Genomic DNA, 24,330 nt, shown 5'->3' on the forward strand with positions numbered 1-24,330 from the left:
TTAGAAATGGTTAGTATGTGAACTTTTTTGCTCAGACAAGACGACAAGAAAACCGTTGTAATGTTAAACAGACAACACTGTAAATGGGCTCTATGCACAGCTAGTGTTTTACAGCCAATGATAAACTTCCAGTGAACGTTTAATGTGACTATTGTCAATTTCGCAAGGTTCTGTTTACATCATTGATGTTGTAATGTAATTACAATACATTTAGTTAAATAGACTTACAGTAAGCATTCATTTAGTTGTAGTTATCTAGCATCGTCAGGATCAGCAGGTTAGCGCAGAAACTCTTACACCAGTATTGAAAATACTGGTGTAAAGTAAACAGAATTTAATGCTGTGCTTCTTTTCGGGCTGAGACCCACTTTATATTGTAAAGAAATCAGATATTAAATGAAAGTTCACCAGAAGTGCTGAGGCTGGCTGGCTGAAATGAAGTATGTGTGCAAATAGCTCATTTAATAATGTAAACAGTATTCAAATTGATCAAGTTTCACCCTTTTTATAATTGAAAATACAATATTGTTTATTTATGTGATGTGTGGTGATCAGGCGGTAAATGTTTTGCCTCACTTGTAAATTACAAAAATGATTCCCACAGAGTGTTTTTTTAATAACGATTTATTATGTGCAAACCATGTGCAAACCATGTGGTTACCAAAGTTCAATTTTTATGAGGCAAGCCACCGAGCTTTTATCTGCCATTTGTTGGTTTTATTTGTTTTATTTCATGTTAACATCAACTTCTTTATGTTCAATCATTCATTCATTCATTCATTCATTCATTTTCTTTTTGGCTCAGTCCCTTTATTAATCTGGGGTCACCACAGCGGAATAAACAGCCAACTTATCCAGCATATTTTACGCTGCTGATGCCCTTCCAGCTGCAACCCACCACTGGGAAACATTCATTTACTCTCATTTACTCACGTACACTGCGGACAATTTAGCTTATCTAATTCACCTATACTGCATGTCTTTGGACTTGTGGGGGAAACCGGAGCGCCCGGAAGAAAGCCACCGCAACAAGGGGAGAACATGCAAACTCCACACAAAAATGGCAACTGACATAGCCGAGACTCAAACTAGCAACCTTCTTGCTGTGAGGTGATGTGGCTACCCACTGCGCCACCGCAGCACCTTTATAATGATGTATTATTTATAATTCTAAATAATTTAAAAGTATAAAAAAGACATGATATTATAGATATTTTCCATTTCAGTTTATTGAAAAAAATGATGACAAAAAGAAGGAAAAACTTGCTCAAAACATTTTTAGAATTAAGACATATCAAAACATGGCATTTGTCAACCTGGAAATTTCTGCAGCAGTTCGTTTTGTTGGATGAAAGTGAAATAAAAGAGCCTACAAAACTGTGCTTTAAGAAACAATTGAGTAGGATTACCTTTTCCCTTTAAACATTAAAGATAAGGTCAACCCTACCCAGATGTTACAAACTCATAAAGAGAGGTTCTACAAGCACTATCATGAATATCATAACACCATGGCTCAACATCAATTACACTACACTTAATGTAAGCATAGTGTTTAATTGAATAATTCACATGACATAATTGATGTCAAACCACTGGTCCTTTTGTGCGGTTCAAATATATCTCACTTATTTCTACCATTGCTCCTGACACATACCACCTATCTTCTTAAACAATGCTTTTGTACTGACAAATTCACTTAGATTGTCCATACACCTGAGGTAACACCATTAATTACAATAATAACAGTTTGAAAAAAAATAATAATAAAAAATAAATTTCCAAAAGTTCATTCAAATAGCCTAAAAGTTACAATTCATCTCTCATCTTATCACCCTTAGGGCGAACTAGCCTGCCAATAAAAAGGATGGAGTTGGTCTTGTTGTCTTTCACAAGGAAAATGAAGGGATGGTCGGCGTAAAAGAGCTTGGGGTTCCTCATCTTCTCACTGCCGAAAATGCTGGGGTCAAATGGGTTTCCCTCTGTGTCCCACTCCAAGGAGGAGGCATGGAAGACATTGGAGAGGTAAAGGTCTTTCTTGCCGGAAATGTTGGACAGATCTGCCTTAGACTTGTCCACAGCTTCAGTGAGACCGAGTTCTCCAAGATGTTTCTGCAAAGCAAGGAAAAAGATGCTTGTACATCATGCATGGAGAGAGAAAGAGTGGTTTACGAGCAACTGTGAGGCAGAAATCTGTCATATTCACCTGAAGGTCGTGGCTGACTTCCATGCTCACTTTGGGCAAAGAGATGGCGACCGCTCTCTCCTCAAGTTTGCTAATCCAGGTGTCCAGCTGCTGGCGGGTGAGAAGATTCTCCAGCCGATCCAGAGGCTCCACGTGGTACGGCATGATGAAAATCATGCTGGACTTCTTATGCGCCAAAGGCATGCTGACTATTAGAAACCTGTTCTCCGTGTCTTCATAGAAGCCGTAGATTCCTGTAAAAGACGAGAACTGTTAAATACCTATGTGGATATTATTGACTTTTTAATAGGAGACAACAGGCTGTTGGGTTTACAGTACCTGTGCGATGCATCATTGGGACAGAGACTGTGTGAGAGCGGGTCACCAGGAAACCACGGTTGTCAACCATCTTGTGGTGGAACTTCTCATCCCAGTGGGCTGTGGAAACAAGTACATTTTATTATTATTATTAAATTATTTTTGTCATATTTTAAAATAAAATAGAAAAAATAATTGACAGAACTATATAGAAGATTAGGGCTGTTTAGTTTCACATTGTGTAATAGCTTACTGTAAGTGTTTTAAGGAAAAGGGTTTCTGAGAAATTTTCTAGTAAAGTGAACTATTTGTGAATAAGAATAAGAACAGCTGTGCTCATTGCAGAATCACATAACATAATTTATAAATACTTACGTTTGAAGAACATAGCATTGACGATCATAGCCCCGTCTGTGTTTTTCACATCCTTTGTAATTTCTGGCAGCTTTCCATCAGTTGTCTTGGCGGCCCACTCATTGATGGAGTTAATAGCACTTCTCTTGTCGCGGAAGTTGATTTTGGAGTGCTCGTAGTTGTAGTGCTTCTTGCTGTTCTTAACAAAGTCTTCAGCAAAGCTGACAGAGCTGGGGCCGTACAGCCTGTTACTGATTTTCCACGTCACATTGCGGGTCTGCGGGTCACTGACCTCAGTCAGAAGCTCTGATAAGCCCGTATGCAGATGCTCGTCTTTCAGAGCGTCAGCCTTCAGGACGCTCTTCACCTGGGATGCAGTGGAGGACTTGCTTCCCATTGCCACCATACCAAGAGAAGATGCCACCACCACAGGTGAGATGAGGATGTTCTCGAGACCCTTTTCTTTAGCCACATTGTGGTAGAGATTGAAGGCCAGATTGGCGCTGGTGTCTGCCATGGAGGTTGCATGAGTGCTCAACTTTTTGTCCTCACCGGACACGGCCACAGCCAAAAGGCACAGAGCAATGAGGCTGGATACCCACATTCTGGCTGGATTTTTGGATACGAAAAGCCTATAGCAGAGAGATTACAAGTGATACTTAGTGCAAATTGCCCAATTTATCAGAAATGCTCATTTTAATATTCCATGTGTCAGATTTAGAAACAAAAGGCTGCAAACTAAATTGGTAAACCTACAGAAATTAAGGCTGTAGGTTATGTTTTTTTTTTTAGACCAAAGCAGTTGTACAATATAAAGGCTAATTTTAATATTTCATGTGTCAGTTTTATAGAAACAAAAGGCTGCAAACTAGTGTTTTTTAATGTTTTTTATCACTTTTATTTAAGTCTTTGTATTGTAAATTGGTAAACCTACAGAAATTAAGGCTGTAGGTTATGTTTTTTTTTTAGACCAAAGCAGTTGTACAATATAAAGGCTAATTTTAATATTTCATGTGTCAGTTTTATAGAAACAAAAGGCTGCAAACTAGTGTTTTTTAATGTTTTTTATCACTTTTATTTAAGTCTTTGTATTGTAAATTGGTAAACCTACAGAAATTAAACCTGTAGGTCATGTTTTCTAGACCAGTTAAACAATAGCAGCGGCGTAGACTAATCTCACGGGAATGTGCTGCTTAAAGGGATAGTTCACCCAAAAACAAAACAACTGGAAGCTTTTGCTCTAGAGTCTAGCCTATCATTAATTCATTCAAGACACAACACAGAGGCTGATCAAAGATTGTAAAGATTAAATATAATAAGGTTGTAAATTCCTGAACAAACTGACCTTAAGGTGTTTTCAAGAGCCATGGGTATTACCTTTATTTTACCTGTATATGGTTTTTACTCTCAAAGTGCTAGGAGCTGTTGACTGCTAAATTTTTTATTAAAATATGTTTCAGTCAGCTTTGTCTTTGATGGACACTAGGGTGAGTAAATTAACAGCAAATACCTTTTTTTTTTGTGGTGAATTATCCCTTAAACATGAGCCTGTTTTTTAGGCATTTCTGAAATGTGCTTAATGTTGAATATTAGAGCAGTTTTTGGATTCAGTTGCCAACTACACTTGAGTGTATGTAAGATGATATGTGTCTTTATGCAGCAGCAACCGCAGCATTGTTGTCCATTAGCATTTGTTTTGTTTTTCCATCTCTTTTTTTTCTTTGTATGTTGCTTTTTTATCATCGTGAATACCTTGATATGTTTTCATATTCATAGTTGTCAACGATATGGATTTTCACTCTGAAAGACAAGAGGTGCATTTGGGTAATCTACACAAAAGTATGTTTATATACATTGGTAACTGTGCTAAATCAACTCCTTGCTGTATTTCTTAATTCAGCAAAGGTTTGATTTAGAGTTTGCTGCTACTGCATGCACACAGAGAAAGAAAGACACGCCGACTCTTCTCTTCTTATTGGCTAGAAGAACTTTAGAGAAAAAAACTTTTTGTCCAATCAGAACTTCCACAGTAGACCCGCATCTGAATGGCAGAGGGAGCACTGATGGAGAGATAGCAACAAACCACTCCCAATGGAAAAACTCAATCACTGACTTGCCACTTTCAGGATAAAAATGTAATGGTAAAAATCTGGACAAAAATGCTTTGAGAAGAACCTTTAGTTTTTTAGCTCTTAAAATGTAACATTTAGTTTATTGTTTCCTTTCTGCAGTTTTGCATGTTGGATTAAATATTAAAGAATTAAGATAAAAAAAGTTTGGGAATTAATTTGGCTGTAAAACATTTTTAAAACTTCAAAACTAACAAAAAACAGTATGAAGAGTAGTAAAAAGTATTCTTTGACCCTGTGTGCAGTAGTTTTTTTTTTTTTTTTTTTTTTGCATGCAACAAAAGCAATCCCATATAAATATTTGTGAATAAAATAATTTCGCCCAATATTTACCTTGGACAGCTGTTTGGATGTTTTCCTCTTTTTTCCTCTCCTCTTCTCAGATGTTCTTCTTCTTCTTCTTCTTCTTTGTCTTTTTCGTCTTCTTCTTCGTAGTCTTCTTCTTTTTCTCCTTCTCCTTCTTCTTCTTCTTCTTCTTCTTGGATGCTGGTTTGCTGTGTTTGAAGCAGAGGCCTTTATACTCCAGGAAAGAAACTTCTAGAAGCTGGACACGGGCTATTCAAATGAGGATGTCTGGATTTCCTGGGGATGCAGAGAAAGCCCTCCCTCTGGATCAAATGACCACCTCTGCAAGGTCCTAAAGCCTTCTGAAAACAGCTGTACTTTGCAAACAAACTATTGTTATTTTCATTAAAACTGGTGAAAATGTGTTGTTTTGGCATAAAGTTTGTAAGGAAGGATGATAATGTTTTGTAGCATGCAACGTTTTATCGTCGAGCTCACATTTGCAGTGCTGAGTTGGCAGTTGGTTTGAACAACAGCATATGAATTTTAACACAAGAACATAATGTTTCTCTTTAAATCACACGATTGACCTCTGGATGTATAAAATAACTGATTTATTGATTGAGTTTGAGTCTGTCTTTGTCAGCATTCCTTCTAGATTCTTCTGTCGGGGGATGCAGAGGCTTGTTCCCACATCTCACATCCTCCCCCAACAGTGCCACGTCAAACTGAATTCTTTTTCTGGCTGCGGGTGTGGTGCAGAAACGGTACTGCAGCAGTATATAATCTAAATATTTTAATAATTTTCATATGGTATGTTTTTCATTTTGTTATGTTTAGGTGGTCATTCTTTTGCACATTAGTTGTTTTGTCTGTTGCTCTGAGCTCTTACATAGTAACATTTATTATCCATGCAAATTTTTTCTTTTTTTCAGCAAACATTATGTAATATAATAAGGGATAGTTCGACCAGAAATAAAATGTACACTCTATGAAGTAGTTGCAAAACTTTATAAGAAGATTTTTGAAGATAAATTAAGAAGAAAGCTGGAAAACTTTGATAGCAAGAAAAACAAATATTGAAGTAAATGGTTAGGTTTGCAGCTTTCTGTTCAGTTCTTAAAATTTAACATTTGGTTTAAAATAAAAGAATTAGATAAAAAAGTAAAATCAATAACCTGATAGTTGTTTGTGGATTAATTTGGCTGTAAAGCATTTTTAAAATTGCAAAACTGACTAAAAAGCAGTATGAAGAGTTTAAAAAAAGTTATTCTCTAGCCTTCGATAGTAAGAAAAACAAATACTATGGAAATCAATGGTTACAGGTTTCCTGCTTTCTACAAAATATCTTCTTTTGCATTCAACAGGTAAAAGAAGTCAAACAGGTTTGGGACATGTCATGGGTGAGTAAATGATGACAGAATCTTCAGTTTTGGATGGTTAAAAGAAAGACCCCATTTACAACCCCCACCGCATTACATGCTCTTTGACCCCTATATTAATGAAACCCACCCAGTAATGCTGCTGGATTAAACCATTAAAAACTCAGTAGAAAACCTGACTTTTAAAAGTTTATTTTCTTTAAACATGAGCCTATTTTAGGCACTTCTGAAGTGTTTTTAATGTTGAATATTGGAGACGTTTATTGCATTCAATTGTCAACTATGCTTAAGCATACAAGATGGTTGTAAGATTGTTCGTCTTTATCCACCAACAACCACACACTGTAAAAATTATATTCAGTATGAATAATTATCATTAATTATATGATCAAAGTCATGACAACAAATATTTTATGCTACTTTAACTTATCTCAACAAATTAATCAGGTTTAATGTAATATTTTTTGTCAGTTTGGCTGAAGTAAGTTGAGATGACAAGAAAAGTTAATTTGACTTAACTAAAAAATGTTGGCAACACATACATACATATATATATATATATATATATATATATATATATATATATATATATATATATATATTTTTGGATTGTTGTTCTTTAACATTTGCTGCTTTGCATGTTGAAAGATCCCATTTTGATCCCTACAGTAATAAAACACACTCAGTAATGCTGCAGGAATAAACCTTAAATTGAAAAATCCCCTTTTTAAAGTTGTATTTTCATTTTCTTTGTGTAAATAAGTTAAAGTTACCCGAAGAGCCCTGTAAAAATACATTAAAGATTAAAAAAAACTTTCAAACTGCTCAGAATCTTTTGTCACATTTTAGGTAACTTGCCTGATAAGCACAAAAGCATGTGTTTTCTGCATTGGCCCGTCTGTGTGTGGTATGTGTTGTTCAAACATGTGGCTCTGCTGTAAATTACATCTGTTGTTTACAAAAGAGTCTTTTTAAACATCTCAGTTTGTCAGCACTTTAGGTTTGCATGTGGCAGATGTCTTAAACTCAAATGTTGGGTGTAAAAGGCATATTCATATTTAAGCGTGCAGAAATTCTACACAAAGCAGTCATTGATTTGTGGGCTGCGCTGCGCAGAGGGGGCTGTGCAGAACATGATGTAAGATGCAAGAAAAGTTACTTCTCAAGTGCTGATGTAACTTGGTGCAGCATTGCACACGTCTTTGATTTGTTTTCAAAAAAGTGGTGAAAAGTAGTTTGAGAGAGAAAATAAATCCTCCTTAATAGCTTTATGTGCAAAACGGTATTCTTTATTTAAATTTCTCCAGCCTTTTAAATGTTTTTAGATTTTCCTAACCTGTGTCTTTCTACAACTTTATCCCGGATGTCTTTTGAAAGCAGAGTTTAATGTGAGTAAAGGTATAGATTTACTCATATACAGTTGAAGTCAGATTTATTAGCCCCCATTTGAAAATTTTCTTCTTTCTTAAGTATTTCTCAAATGATGTTTAACAGAGAAAGGAAATTTTCACAGTATATCTGATAATATTTTTTCTTCTGGAAAAAGTCTTATTTGTTTTATTTCGGCTAGAATAAAAACAGTTTTTAATTTTTTAAAAGACAATTTAATGTCAAAATTATTAGCTATTTTTCTCGATAGTCTACAGAAACTACCAGAACAAACCATCATTATACAATAACTTGCCTAATTACCCTAACCTACCTAGTTAACCTAATTAACCTAGTTAAGCCTTTAAATGTCACTTTAAGCTGTTTAGAAGGGTCTGAAAAATATCTAATAAAATATTATTTACTGTCATCATGGCAAAGACAAAGTAAATCCGTTATTAGAAATGATTTATTAAAACTATTATGTTTAGAAATGTGCTGAAAAATCTTTTTTTTTTCCATTAAACAGAAATTGGGGAAAAAAATAAACAGAGGGGCTAATCATTCTGAATTCAACTGTATATTGTACAGACATAAAATAAACAGAAGGTGATGTATAGGTGCATCTTTTAAAGATTGTAACAGCACTTTAGATCTGTAGTGTCTGCTTGTTGCTGGCTGTATGTGGGCGGAGTAATACACAAAAAGTAAAGAGGCTGTACGGGTATTACTTAAATATATCACGGCTATCAGCCAATCAGATTCAAGAACCAGACAAAACTGTTGTATATATATATATATATATATATATATATATATATATATATATATATATATATATATATATATATATATATATATATATATATATATATATATACAATTGTCTGGTTCTCGAATGTTGTATATGTTGTATATAATGTACATATTCACAACTTGTGTATATATTATACTCTATACAAAAGCTGATAGATGTATAATACATTACGAAATTCAGCTTTTAGTGTATTGTTTAAGATTTTGTGATCTGATCTGGACTCCTTTATTATTTTTTACTATCTGATCTGGAAATTGATTCAGCTGTTTTGTCTGGTGCTTTTATCTGCTTTGTTTAAGAAGCACAAATACTACTTGAAAAACATGATTTCTCATCCCTACACCATCTTTCTGTTTAATAGCACCGTTAGATGTTTGTGGTTGGAAAATCCACATTTTCAGTAAGTATGACAGCTTGCAATGGGTGAGAATTAGGTGCGATTTTGTCTCTTTTGTGGCTGAAGGGAGAATAATTTGTGCTGTGGCTGATGAGGTGCGATGCCCTTCAGTGACTCTGGGCTTTTGTGTGTTTCATTAATGAACAGGCTCTTAGTCATCATGGATAAGGAGTAATTGACTGTGACCTTAGTCACTTTTACTAATTGAAAGCAGATAATTAGTTCTTAAGGTGTTAACCCCAAAATGTCTCTTGGTATGTATTCGGTTTAAAGGTAATTATTCAGATAGCCTTGCCCTTGAACATGGAACAAAAAGTTTTGGAAAACTCCAAACTTCTTATTTGCCATGTGACTTGTTGTCCACCAGGTGGCGATCAAAGAAAGCTGTTGTATCTAGTTTATGGGTCTTCTTTTCTCTCACTAAAACAAAATGTAAGGGACCTTTGTATAGAATGATTGGTGGCATTTATTCCATGAGTTAAAATCTATGCCAGCTTATTCACAAGCGTAACAGATAAATATAGGTAGTTTGGAGGTAAGTGAGCAGCTGGTTGCTGTGACCAACAGCTGATTAGAGGCTGTGGGACTTTTTTTATTTGCACAGGAATGTCAGGGGGAAGGAATTATGCTGCAACCTAAATAAATGTGCCCACACACACTTACCAACGTTTTGGAGATCACTGATGTCTGCTTGTATGATTTATCAATAATAATAATGATAACAATTAATAATAGTTCCTTACATTTATATAGTGCTTTAGACACTCAAATCGCTTTAAACATCAGAGGAATCTCTTTATCCGTCAGAGGGCAGTGGGCAAATTTGGGCAGGATGCCGGGTTTAAAACTCTACACTTTTCAAAGGACATCCTGGATTTTTTTATGGACCACAGTGAGTCAGGACCTCGGTTTGACATCTCATCCGAAAGACTGCGCTCACTGAGCAGTATAGAGTCCCCATCAATATACTGGAGCGTTAGAACCCACACAGATCAAGTGGTTGCATTTTGAGCGCCCCCTGCTGGCCTCAGCAACACAACTTGCTTTATTAAGTAATTTCATAAATTTTTTTTAGATGTAAAACAGTTTTAAGTTTAAAGTCTAATGCAATGAATCAAGGGAAAGGTTTTAAATTTTACAACTTAAAAAAAAAACGTACATTTCACAATTTCAAAGAATATTTAGAAGAAAATGAATATTTTTTTCTATTGTAAAATCTTACTTATTTCTTACAAGTAAGTTTTTTATCTTTAAATTATTTTTTATTTATTGATTTTTTTTTTTTTAGCTTTTAAGGTTTATTACATCATGCATTCAATGACTTAGCTATTCATTCGAGGATAACAAAGTTAGTGCAAACCTAATTGAACAAATTCTGCTTTTTTAGGTAAAGGAGTTGTTTAAATGGATTTTAAATAAAACTACAGTTTAACTAGTGAGAGAAAAAGTATCAAAACAGAAGTAATTGTATACCAGAACTAGATGAGTATTATATTAAAAGTGAATCTGAAAACTGTTTTGGTCCAAATGTCTTCCAAACTGTGCAAGTTGTGATTTCTTTTTTGATATATATATATATATATATATATATATATATATATATATATATATATATATATATATATATATATATATATATTTATATTTATATATATATATATATATATATATATATATATATATATATATATATATATATATATATATATATATATATATAGTACGTATCGCTGTCGCCTCACAGCAAGAAGGTCACTGGTTCAAGCCTCGGCTAGGTTAGTTGGCGTTTCTTTGTGGAGTTTGCATGTTCTCTCTGCATTTGTGTGGGTTTTCTCCGGGTGCTCTGGTTTTCCCCACAGTCCAAAGACATGCGGTATATGTAAATTGGGTTGGCTAAATAGTCCAAAGTGAATATATGTGTGTGTGAACGAGTGTGTATGGGTTTCCCAGGGATGGGTTACAGCTGGAAAGGCATTCGCTGCATAAAACATATGCTGGATAAGTTGGCGGTTGGTTCCACTGAGGCGACTCCAGATTAATAAAGGGACTGAGCAGAAAGGAAAATAAATGAATGAATGTATATATCATTCATTTTTTTAAAAATGAGCCCTTTTGTACTTTTTTGGAGGAACCTTAATTAATTTATCTTAATATTATTTATTTTCTTTATATTTTGAAATAATTATTTTAATAGTTTATTTTTTAGTATTTCTAATTTTATTTAATCTAAATTATACGTATTTAGATTAAATAAGTGTTGGCTCAGTTCTGGATTTTTTTTTTCATTATTAATATATTTTATTACTTTTAACCATTTATTACTGAATAGTTTATGTTACACGAACTTCTGTTTATCTTAGTGTAATGCTTTTTTTTACTTTAACGACATTTTATTTTTATTGTTTTTGCATTTTTTTTATTTTTTATTTTTGTGTGTTTTTAATGCTTTTTAACCAAACATTTCCACGGACCCCCCATCACTTCCACACTACCCCCAGTTTGAAAACACCTGGTTTCAAATAGCAAATGTTATATACGCACATGGTAAAGAAAATCATTTGTCATGATCATTTAGATTAGAAGCATCTCCACACTGGACAGTAGGGAGCACAATATGCAGCAGTATTACAGAGAAAGATTTGGTGCCGCCCACAGCGCATCTGCCCCGCCCAACAATCGACTGCTGCTTTCTCGCTCCCATAAGCACGGGCGCAGGTACAGCACTCAACTGACAACACAAAGAACGCCGGAGAGAGCAAACAAACAGCATGTGCTTTTAATTCAGACACTTTTTAATCCTCCCCTAAAGTGCTTCTCGTGTCTGCACATCAGGTGCCTTTTTATGTGGTCTCTTCTTTTTTTTAATATCCTTCGAGTGAGTTGCAGTGTCAGTTGTTGGCTACCTGTCCCGTTAGGTGTGGAAGGAAGGACACAGGAAACGTTCATTTAAAGTTCACTTGCTGAGCAACTGCAAGACAAACGCGTCTAGATAAGGTAAGACAACTTGTTTATGTCGCTTATTTATTTATTTTAAAATGTCATCCGCTGTTTTAAACGTGTAGATTTTGAATGTACCGGTTGACCCTTGACACACCGTAATGTTTGTTTGTTTATTGCAATCATTTACGTAATATTAATAGACTTAACGTTTCCAGACGTGGACGCTTAAATTAAATGTTGACAGGCTGTGTGGGGTGGAGGTGTCTTTAAAATCACAGCCAATATGGAAGTCACAACTAAAAGTTGAGAGGGTAGATATATAAAGTATTATATTCAAATTCGTATTTGGCTTTCAAATAATTTGATTAGTAACCACAACATTTAAACTAACGTTAAGTTTACAAAAAATGCGTTGTAACCATAGCAATAATGTGGGGTTCTCTCACTCGTCGATAGTTTAGTCATCAGACTTTTATTATATAATCTACATATTACAAGGAAAGAGCCTATAATCTATGCTCTTTGTTACAAGTATGATGTTACACATGTTTTGGAATCCTGTCTTTACAAAAAATAACAAAAGTTTACGATGAATATTATTCAATAAATAAACAAATAAACAGAAGTTGAACTAATTCATCATTGTTATGTTACACTCTCTATACTTTAACTATGAGTTTGTAGTGAAAGTGGTTGTTAAAGGCAACAAATGAGCCAAAAAGGTTTCTACACTTTTTTTTTGCATTATTTTTAAATCCAAATAACCCAACGTTAGGAAGGTGCTATTAGTTGGGTTATGTGTTGTGGTGTTATTAACTCAACATTCATAACTAAGCATAAATAATAATAATAATAATAATAAAAATTAATATAATAAAAAATGATATAAATATACCCACAGTGTAAACTATTATATGACCAATTAGTTCTGTCAGCACAAGTTATAGGTTATTGTAACTTATTAAACTAAGTTAATCATGTTCTAACTTCATTTTATATAAGTTTATAAGTTACGAAAGATGTTTCACGTCAGTTTGACATAACATAAGTTCAATGGACCCATATGGTTAATTTGATTCAGCTTAAATTCAAGACGACCAGGATTAAAAAGTGCATTCATTGTTGATAGTTACATTTATGTTAAACATTTATGTTTAGCCGAGAAACACCAGAAAACATTAATTTTTCTCTTGTACGGACTTCAACCGATTGTATGGCTTTTTATGTTACGTTTGGAATGCAGCCTATCCAAGAATGTGATCGTTTTTGCCAGGTGACTGCATACAATATAATTACTCTGTACATACAATTGTAATATTGCAGATGAATTAAGAAACTGGTTTAAGAATATTTTAAAATTTAAACTTTTAAATTTCCAAAGATTTTTACGAAGAAGAATATAAGCTTACTCTGGAGTTGAAGCTATTGGTTTTGCATGGAACTTAATGACTTTTAACATTAGTCTGTATGACATCAATTTAATTTCTCCGCTGGCCAAAAGTCTTGTGCAGAGCTTCAGTCACCAAGGTGGAGGCTAAGTGATCTTTAATCAAAAATCTAACCATTTGCTTTCTCGCTGAAATGGCAATCCTTCTCTGATGACGTCAGTTTAATGAATTGGGTGAAATATGCTAAGCCGTTAGTTTGCTGCAAGTGAAAGATGACAGGGAGGAGTGCAAAAATTAAAACCCCGCCCACTACTCAATATTCTGTTTCAGTTAGAATGCAGTTAAAGAAATGTTAAACACTTGTAGTGTAGAAGCAGGGTTTGCCATGCTTTTTACCCTGATTTTAAAACCCTCTTCATGTTAGCACTATAATTCTACTGTTAACCAAGCATGCCAATCATATATAATGTGAAATTATAGTGTTAGAATTTTACGGCTAGATTCTTGTCAACCAACACCAACTTATATGCCTCATATTCACTTACTAAATAAATGCGTCAAACAACCATTTTAGTAAGTGTAAAAGTAAAGTTACGAATTCATTTAATGCATAACAAAATCTCATTTAAGCCATAGCAACAAAGTGCTCTCCTGTCATTATGATTATCATCAGATAAAACATATAAATTGGACAAGTCACAGACATGCTGCTTGCTTCTTATAAATGTTTAGTTTAAAGAGAAACCATCAAAAAACAGAAACATCAAATGAATGTGAATGCACTGGTGTAAAAAGGTTTCATGATTACATTTACAATCCTGAAAAGTTTGTTCAGGGAAACTTGATAGTAGTCAGCAATCTAAAATATGTGGATGTGCAAAACTAAGGTTTTATGTAAACAGGATGCATGCTGTGTTTGTCCAGTCAATGACATTGACACCGCAAATATGTAAATAAAGATTTTTACCAAGGTTTAGAACTCTACAGTTTGAAACATCATGTGGTTTAAACATTATGGATACCCAGGAGTAACTGTTAACTCTTTCTTCTGTTTAAATTTTTATTTTTTTATTTTTTATTTTTATAAAAAAGTTGCCAGCATATTTGATGGCCCTCATTATATTTTCTGCTAGGAATATATGGCCATGTTATATATTAAAAATAAAGGACCAAACCACACACATAAACACTCATGTTGTTTAACTCTTAATCAGAAGAAGTGCAGATCAAAACACATATAAAGATTGTCTAATATTTTGTACTGGTAGTGCTAATGAGTCCTGTAACTCATTAAAGATTTGCGCTAGAGCTTCCTTTGCCATAATAAACTTAGTACACAGTAAAGTTTTATCTATAGCAGAGCGGAGTTGTGTTTTAATTTTCAAAATGTCTGTTCAATGGACAGGAAAAGTTAACTGTTGGTAAATGATGAGAATTGCAAAATTTAAAACTATACCCAATATATTGTTTAGGTGGAATTCTAAATTAATCAAGGTTAAAGGGATAGTATGCTCAAAAATAAAACTTTACTCACTCTTAAGTGGTTCCATATAGGGCTGCACATAATATATAGTTTCAGCATCAATATCGCAATGTGTGCATCTGCAATAGTCACATTACTACATGAAAAGTTCAGCATGAATGAGTACAACCCATTTTGAAAATGAATATTTTAATCCATTTCTCAGTAAATATAGGTCATATTTTGGTGCTTTTGAACAAACTGAAATCCCACTGATGGGTTGCAACTGGAAGGGCATCCACTGTGTAAAACTTATGCTGGATAAGATGGTGATTCATTCCGCTGTGGTGACCCCAGATTAATAAGAGACTAAGCCGAAAAGAAAATGAAATAGAAAGATAGTACAGTTAAATACAAACAAAATATTAGGAAAAATATAATAATATAATTTTGGGTATACTGATATTTGAACGATTTTTGTAATATATTTTGTTAGATAAGCTCCAGATTTAGCTTTAGTACTGACTAATCTAATGTATATGCACCAATATAATATACTAAAGCTTCTCTTAGAAAATATTACTTTAAATAAGAGATTTGTGAGGGGTGTATGTATACTGAGCAGCACTGTATCCAATGTTGAGTTTGAATTTTAGTTGACCAGAAGCTACAGAATTGTATTTATTTACTGTATTTTTACTGAATTTGTATGATTTAAGGAAAAAAAAAAGAATTTGTGTCTTGTTCCTAGTCCAAATATTTACTTTAAGAGATAAAAACGAGGATTTTATTCACCCTACTGGCAGAAAAACTCTTAATTTGAACTTATTTCTTGGTGCAAACAAAACAATATTTTTTTACTTGCACAAGGATATTTTCTTTTATATTTGGACTAGAAATGAGACAGAAATTCATTTTTTGCATTGTTATTATTCAATTTCTGTACCTGAACACACAGTTAGATTATCTTGTGAAACTGTTTTTAATATCACAATATTTGTCACAGTAAAATAAAATATCACAATATCAGATTTTTCTAATATCATGCATCCCTAGTTCCATTAGCTTTTTCTGCTGAACACAAAATAAGATGTTTTGAAAAATATTAGAAACCTACAATCATTGACTTCCATAGTAAGAAAAACAAATACTATAAAACTCAGTGGCTGCAGGTTTCCAACATTTTTTTCCAAAGTAACATATTTTGTGTTTAACAGAAAAAAGTAACTCAAACAGTTTTGTGCCAAATGAAGAGTAAATAATGACACTAGTTTTGATTGAACTATCCCTAACTATTTTAAATATGAAAAGCCCTTTAATCAGAATGTGACCAAATTCTGATTAACACTGAAATATTGTAGTGAATGGCATGTAGCTACAGGCCTTACAAACATTGCTTTAAGCACTTTTGATGATACAATCAGTACAATCTTAACCTACATCACTGACAGTCACTGGTTGTTTTGCAAGATAATCTAGTTTTGTAAAGCCAGTGTACAGTTCCATTTAAGTGTTATTCAATATCAACACAGCTTTACCCGTTAATTCTGAGTAAGTCACCTTTGTAACATAATATATATTTTGAAAAGCCAGTAGCATGATTCCTATTTGATTTGACACATCTAAAATGCCATTAGAAACAAAACCAGAACAAAAGTTCCAATGCAACCCTTTGCTTTTGCATCAAACCCATTCTGTCTTGAATACTGGCTTTAAAGATCTTTTCAAAGAGCTGAGTAAGAAGAATCAGTGCCGCCCATCTCTAAGGAAACAGTGTCCAGTTATCAAGCATGGTATGTGTAACGTTGAATTATCCCTCCTTATCGTAAGTGAGCCGGGTGATGCTGTGAGATGACCTATTATTATTGTCAGTCCTGTGGGAGCTGAGCCATGTGTTGTCTTTGATTAGTTCACACCCTCCACCCACATGTCAAAGAATAATGGAAGGGACTCTCTGACTCAAAGCACAGCATTGCATCATTAGTGGACCGCTTCTGATGAGGTGGGCTTTGAAACGTCTTTAATCTGGATTGTGCTTGATGCTTGGTGATTTTTAACTTGCTACTTGGACAAGAAATCTGTGGTTACTTAATTACAAATGATTTTCTTCACTAATTAGCAGCGTTTTCAATGAATAGTGGCCCATTACCATTACTAATGCATATGGCACATTTGGTTTTTGGTGCGCTGAAAAGTTGCTTTAGAATGACAAGAATTGGGATATTATATTATATTATATTATATTATATTATATTATATTATATTATATTATATTATATTATATTATATTATATTATTTTATATTATATTATATTATATCATATCATATCATATCATATTATATTATATATTGTTGTCATGACCTTAGCTTACCAAATTTGGTGCACAAGTTGAAACAAAACAGAGATGTGGTGTTTTATGATTAAGGACTAGCCTGTATCATATCATCAGTTCTTGAACAAATTTGAGGCGAGGCATGCTGTACATCTATTCATAGCTTATACATGAGTTTCAGCTTATGTACGCCTACCTGGAGGGCAAGGATTTTCTTTGCTGCCCACTAGTTATTTTTAACCATGTTTGTACTTTGTTTATTAAGATTGTGATATTAAAAGACCAGATTCACTACACACCTTATTAATGATACATATTATATAAATGCAAACAGAAGTGTCCTGAAGCTGAAAGTAGTATATTAACGTGCCTATTAAAAATGTTTTTATAGAAAACAAGCATTAAATATATGCTTAACGTGACTTGATGCATGCAGACTGTAATGTTAAATGAACAAGTTCAGGACAGATTATTAAAGCAACATTTTGTGTAAATGACCCCAGGATATGAATTTGAACACAAAAATAAACCGAAAACATGCAATTCAGCATGTTGTGTTCATATTCAGGGCATTCTTCTTTATTTTATATAGTATGCATCACCAGGAGGATTATACTGAATTTGATGGTTCAGTAATACTGTCTCATTTTGAGTCATGTTCAAAATCCATTTCTGAGTGCAATAGCAGAGCATAAAATAAATAAATAAATAAATAAATAAATACAAATAAATCAATAACCTATAAACAGAACCAAATAATTGCTCTAAATCATTTGTCTTCCATCATCTGTTTTACTCAACATTACAATGTGGAAGAAGATATCAACTTCTTTAAGATCACATGTCCATTAAAGCATTTCCCCTAAAGGCTAATGTAGTTTGTAGCGATGAGGCATCTGTTTTATATTTTTTATGGTCGAGAGTTAAAGAATGTTTAATCTTTCTGCTGCACTCATTACATTTATGTTTTCGAAAGCTGGCCAGTCACAATGGGGAGGTGCAGGGCACAAAACCACAAACCAACTGGAACAACTATAAAGATCCATTCACTCCATACCAACAGGGGGATGTAATCATCAGGTTACATCATGTCACCTTTGAAATATTCTACAAGTTCCAATTTAGCATGATCATTTGTCGAAAACTAGCTTCGACAGATGCTAATAGACACTAGCCTATTGACTAGACAAATGACTCCTCTAACAAATTTTTCTTTTACTATCAGTCTGTCTGACTGCGGTGTGAATGTGGCTTTAAGCAAGTTTACAAGGTTTAGTTAATTTTTTTGGAGTGTTATCAAGAAGGAATGTATCAGAAAAGTTAAGGAATCTGTTTTCAAATGTTTGTCTCAAATTTGTATGTCTATGACTTTTGGCCATTTTTTGGGTGTCAGTCAGAATAGTTTGTTGCTCCATTGGCACTAGTTGGACCCCACTGGGGCCTTTTGGGCTGATTGAGCATGTTGAGTTACCATATGTCAGCATTGGCACCATTGGTGCAAGACAGATTTCTGATTGGCCGTTCAGTTTAGGGAACAAGTCTCTTTGAATATGTGAATGCATTCATAACAACATGAGCCATCTGGAATGAAGAAAATTATTAACATTGTTCATACACAAAATGTTAAGCAAGCAATGCTTTATTTACTATTTGAATATGCAGTCCTAGCTATGATTTCCATTTTTGAATATGAATAGAGTTTTGACACTAGGGCTGGACCAATCAACAATATTATATTGAATGGCAATAAAATTTATCTCAATAACAATGATGTGTTATGCCAATTACTGGACCCTCAATTTTTTGTGGCTTCAGTCATTGTTGGGGTACTCTTTTAAATCTGGAAGCATTACCTTGTATTGAAATATATATCATTATCCTTCAATATGGAAAATAAACTCAAGATTGCATTTTTGCCATAATTCCCAGCCCTAACTGACACCTACTGATACAATTGTTTTCACTCATTCAGGTGTAGAGTAGACTTGCAGGTTGGCCATTGAATTAAGTTGCTTTTCCATTTTTTTGGGTCGAATGGTTCTCTTTACTTAACCATTGCATTCTGTGCTGATCTGAGCCTGTCAACATGGGTATGGTTCCATTTTAAACTGTGTTGCTGATAACATAGCTCTCTGCAATGTAATGCAAATTTGTCAGTGGTTAACTTGGTAACGTAAGTGTACTGTAAACAAATAAGATATTTCTTCTTTGGGGCTTCTTTTTTCAGATTTGGATTTTTTTTTGCAAAACAAATAGATATAATATGTGATAAAATAATGACTAGGGCACTTCCGCTTCACCAGATATGGAGAAACTGATAGCTAGGTAACAGAATGGTAATGTCACACGTACACAGGTTCTACCGGTCCAGCATGGGTCAGAATGCTTTTCTAGCTGTGCCTAGAATTTCGTGCCTAGAATGGTTTGTAATTGTGTTGCGTTGTACCAGGCTAACATCGCACAATTAATTGACATTCAGTAAAAACTGTGATTTCTTCTCATTCATCTTATCAGGGTAACACTGCTCTGTGATCTAGTGAATCAGTAAATCAGCAGAAACTGTAAATACACTGGCTGCACACTTGCAGTTTTTCTCAATTGCTTTGGCATAATTTATGAAACAGACTTCACATTCTCTAAACTGTGAGTGCAAATCTCAATACTGTTTGATGGAACTTTAAAACTTCATAGCATGTCTGCAAATCTAGTTACTCACTCAAAAACATTTCATTTCATGCTTCAAAACCTACTTATCATGTCAGTAATTTGGCCAAGGCCACCAAAACATAAAGTGTGTTTGTCATTGTGCGAGTCACACTGCTCAAAATGATTGATTGTTTTTTCACCATGACAGTCAATCTTGGAAAGTAAGGTTAAAAAAGTGATATTTGTTGTAAGAAGTCAAAAATAAATGAAAAAAACATTTGTGCATCCGTGCGTTTACTTTTGTAAGAATGTATTACACGTAAAGTGTCATGTCTTGCTTGTCCAGTTACTGTATTGTACATTTTATGTTTCTTTTGTTACCACATAGGGTTGGGCGATGTCGAACAATCTGGCATCGTACGATGTCTAATATAAAACATTGTGATGGACAATGGCATCGTTGTCATAGACGGTGGTGAATTAGTTATGAATAATTAATTCATAACGAATTAATTATTTGTAGCCTACCATTTTAACTACCTGACGTGCATGGTCTTTGTTTTACCCATAAACAAATCATAAATGAATAAAGATAAGTTACACACATAATTACCAATTGTCAATCACTTTTTCCGCGGGACTCGTGAATAGGCGTGAATGTATCGTTATAATGGCGTTGTCAAAGTTGGTTGGTAAAAAAGCTGCACAACCAACAGGAACCAACCAACAGCATCTGAGGTGTTCGCTAAAATGACCAAGTACAAGTGTGAAAACGAAAGATTGAAGCAGTCTACTGACTCGCTGACTGCCTGGACCCACTGTCTCGAGCGCATGACAGTGGCTGTTTTTTCCCAATATGTGTTCTTCAGCGGTCTTGCATCCTCGTGTTCTTGTGTAACGTCATCATCAGCTGCCAAAGTTCAGTTCAAATACTCAAGACAGCAAGTACGGAGGACGCGTGAATCTTCCCGCATGTGTTCTTGATATCGAGGACACAACGATGCAGACTTGAGCACCGATCTCGCTCTTGAAGTCCCAGAAGTCAATGCGACTGGAGATGGGAAGCGTAACATTTTATTTAGATTTATTATTTAAGTTCAGAGATATAACTTATTTACCTCAGTAGCTTCCCTAAATGAGATGGTGATTATAAACATCACCATGGACATCTTAATAAAGGAATAAACAAATTAAGGGTGTTTGTTTGCTGAAATTCGTATTAAAATCAGTTTTATTTATATTGTGCAATGTATATTTGTAAAGTCTTTATGCATAGTGTGTGTGTATGTATATATGTATATTTATATATATATATATATATATATATATATATATATATATATATATATATATATATATATTGTTAGATGAAAAACAATAAATCGTTGTTTGAATGCTGTAATGTTTAAATTATTTACCATTATAAACATGTGGAAGTCATGTGACCATCAGAAAGAACGCAGCATCTCATTTCTCACAGGACGCGTTCTATGTTCTCGTGTTCATTCTTCCGAGGACACCTGGCAAGACCGGTCTCCACAAGAACACAAGTCTGTGAAATCTTGGAATTGAGAAACAGTGGTGTTTGCGTCTGTGTCTGTGCCTGTGCTTGTGTGTGGTCACATGATGTGCGTTTTCAGCTGTAGTGTGAAAGGAGGGCTGCTCAGAAATGCTTAACGCCAGAGTGGATGTGGATCAATTTCGTTCTAAAATGCCATTTAAAGAACTATTAGTGTAAACAGGGCCTGAGTGTGTATTTTTTTCGCGAGCGGATTTGCAACAGGGGCAGGGCTCACCACGTAGATATGTAGATGTAATTCTATTTACATATACAGTAGTCAACATTGGAAGTGGATCAAAATTGTCCTGTAAGACAAGAATGTGTGTTGCTGAATAGTTTTTGGACCACTTTGTTGAAACGTTTTGATCCACCTCAAACGTTGACTACTATACTGTATATGCTTCCAGACTTGATTGGTTAAATAGTTGATTCAAATTGTATAAGAGGATTAGAGACCAGTTACCAATTTAGCAGACATTGTTAACAATGTCAATATCATATTTATGGTGTAAACCTGTGTACACAAATGTTTGATAATTGAATACACACTGTTTTGAATGTGATTTCTTGCATGATGAAAAATGATTGAGAAGTAGTAAAGACTTTTACGGGTCAAATGAGAATCGACTCCTTTAGTTTTGATCAACAAGCCATTGTCCAAACTACAGGAATTTGTACTTATTGTTTGAACACATGCCAAAGCATTTGCAATTTGCTTAAATCAGTAAGAAATTCCAGTCTTAAGTGAACTATAATCTAATTGTAACAGAGATCTTAACTTATTGTTTTGAAAAATAAACATTTCAATCAAAATAGAGCCAAAGAAATTACGAAAAACTGAAAAATGTGTAATCAAATGAGAATTTAACTGCTTTTATTGATTTAACATGACCAATAAACACACAACTATGGAATCATCTCACCGAATATGCAACATCAACAATCGGGAAATCGTTCCCAATTCTTTTGTACACTGCTCCATTTGAAAAACAGGACTGTTTTTGTACAGTTGTAGATTTACTGCTGCTTGCAAAACTATTTTTTACTGACAACTCTGATGGAAATAGTTTTTGATTAATCGTGCAACCATACACGAATGTTCTTAAAACTGTTGTTCAGCACAGCTTTAGTCTTTGTAGTGTGTTCATACGCAACTTTTAACAAGGATGTATGTAACATGATAACAGTTGGCTCTCAATGCAGTAGAAAAAACTTGCAACATGTTGTCATTTTCTCAAGTCTTTTTGTGAGCTGCTCTAAATATGCATGGCTTTAAACTGTTACAAGCCTGGAGAGTTCACATGATTACTGAAAGAAAAGAAAATCTGTGGCCAATATTCACATATTGCCCATTCAGTCAGATGTCACCTGTGCATTCTTTTGGTAAGATTTCCAGCGGCACATGGGAGAGTTAAAACTTTGCTAACCTTCATTTTAACCAGAACAATGTTCCCTCTGTGTCCGCATACCTCGAATGCCTTTGTCAGGTGCAGGTTTTCCCGGCAAATGTTTCAGCGCCTACTGTATTTTTAAGATCTGATCCAGAATTACTTTCTTCTCACCAGTTCACTGGACTTAATCACCAGGAGTTGTTGCAAACTGCTCCATTAGCCGTTCTTGTTCTTTCGGTATTAGCATTCAGGAGGGCAGTGGGTTCATCTGGATGGAAAACGTGCCAAGCTCAGCATCCCTCTGTTTGGAGTGAGTGAAGCCAACTGAGCACAGTATGTTTATCCTGGTTTGTTGTTGGTTTTGTTCTGTCCCTCGTGTGTAGGAGGTGTTAAGTTCTTCATTTTGTCTCACTCTTTTGAGATGTTTTTCGAAAACAATTTCAAACACAGCATTACAGAACTTACAAGGTTAGCAACTGATTTTATAATTGATTAATATCAAATTTTCACTAAGATTTGTGTTGTCAGTAAAGTTATTTGAGGCCGATGTTTTTATTATTCCACACAAAGTATTTTTTTATTTAGCAGATTTTAGTTCTGTTTTAGTTTTTTAGATACTATTTTATTTTATGCCAGCATACCAGAAACATGCCAGATTTTCCCTGACTGTCAAAACCAAGCCTTAAAAGGCTCCTAGGGAGAGCTTGACATGGGAGTAAATTCTAACCAAAGATGGTCTATTTACAGGCAGTCAATTAGATGGCATAAGAGGAATGATTGCTTAAAGAGCACCACTATGTGGTGTTGTTTCTTTTAGCTCCATTACTCTCCTGAATAAATTATAGGGTAGTTAATTAACCACATTTGATCTTTCAAAAACTAAGCTGTACCACATAAGCACAATGATGCATGGTGTGAGGTTGTATGACCTATCATCTTTAAAACGTGTTCATAATTACAGCTTCATTGTTTCTGATAAGCTTGTGTAAACCATGTCAGAGAGAGAGAGATTGTTTTTGTCAAATGTTTTATACAATCAGTTGCAGTTCCAAAACCGAAATACACAAAATGTTGATTATAATTGATAATATTTTAAACTAATTATTACTATTGTATAAACTTAGGGCTTTTGGCGTTGGTAAATCTTTTTAAGAAGTCTCATATGTTGACTAGTAAAAATAATAGTACAATTTAAAACAAATATAAACATAAAAAAAGACATTGAGTGATAGGCTAAATTATTTCTGCTACTATGTTTCTGTGCATTATGTGTATTATGCATTATTAAGGATTCACTTTATTAGTTTGGGAACATCATTATGGAAATCACACCAAATAAGGTTTAGAGTGAAATGGAGTTCATGTGACACATTGCT

The 24,330-nt window shown here is 34.2% G+C and overlaps 2 protein-coding genes across 11 annotated transcripts in view; one reads left to right on the forward strand and one right to left on the reverse strand.

The window, feature by feature from the left end:
* Positions 1 to 1,211: 1,211 nt before the first annotated feature.
* On the reverse strand, positions 1,212 to 5,474 carry serpinh1b (serpin peptidase inhibitor, clade H (heat shock protein 47), member 1b). Of its 3 annotated transcripts, none has more exons than NM_131204.2 (6): positions 5,317 to 5,474; positions 4,607 to 4,654; positions 2,876 to 3,486; positions 2,522 to 2,620; positions 2,204 to 2,436; positions 1,212 to 2,109 (listed from the first exon to the last, which is right to left on the reverse strand). In NM_131204.2, exons 3-6 carry the CDS (start codon positions 3,456 to 3,458, stop codon positions 1,807 to 1,809), a joined length of 1,218 nt encoding a protein of 405 aa, NP_571279.2. In that variant the 5' UTR covers positions 3,459 to 3,486; positions 4,607 to 4,654; positions 5,317 to 5,474; the 3' UTR covers positions 1,212 to 1,806. The 3 variants fall into 3 exon arrangements, with proteins under 3 accessions (NP_571279.2, XP_073778838.1, NP_001296752.1); XM_073922737.1 differs by having other exon boundaries at positions 2,876 to 3,606; positions 3,785 to 4,654; positions 5,317 to 5,471; NM_001309823.1 differs by lacking the exon at positions 4,607 to 4,654.
* Positions 5,475 to 5,998: 524 nt separating this feature from the next.
* gdpd5b (glycerophosphodiester phosphodiesterase domain containing 5b) overlaps positions 5,999 to 24,330 on the forward strand; it is a 96,698-nt gene continuing 78,366 nt past the window's right edge. For 7 of the 8 annotated variants that reach the window (XR_222296.5, XR_222297.5, XR_011006479.1 and 4 more), the window contains exon 1: positions 11,963 to 12,226. The gene's annotated coding sequence lies outside the window, so the exon portion shown is untranslated. Of the gene's footprint in view, positions 6,036 to 6,635; positions 6,672 to 11,962; positions 12,227 to 24,330 lie in introns of those variants that run through there. The other variant, XM_005157743.6, reaches the window with a different exon arrangement.

Source organism: Danio rerio, chromosome 15 (assembly GCF_049306965.1).
Source record: "Danio rerio strain Tuebingen ecotype United States chromosome 15, GRCz12tu, whole genome shotgun sequence".
Lineage (NCBI taxonomy): Eukaryota > Metazoa > Chordata > Actinopteri > Cypriniformes > Danionidae > Danio > Danio rerio.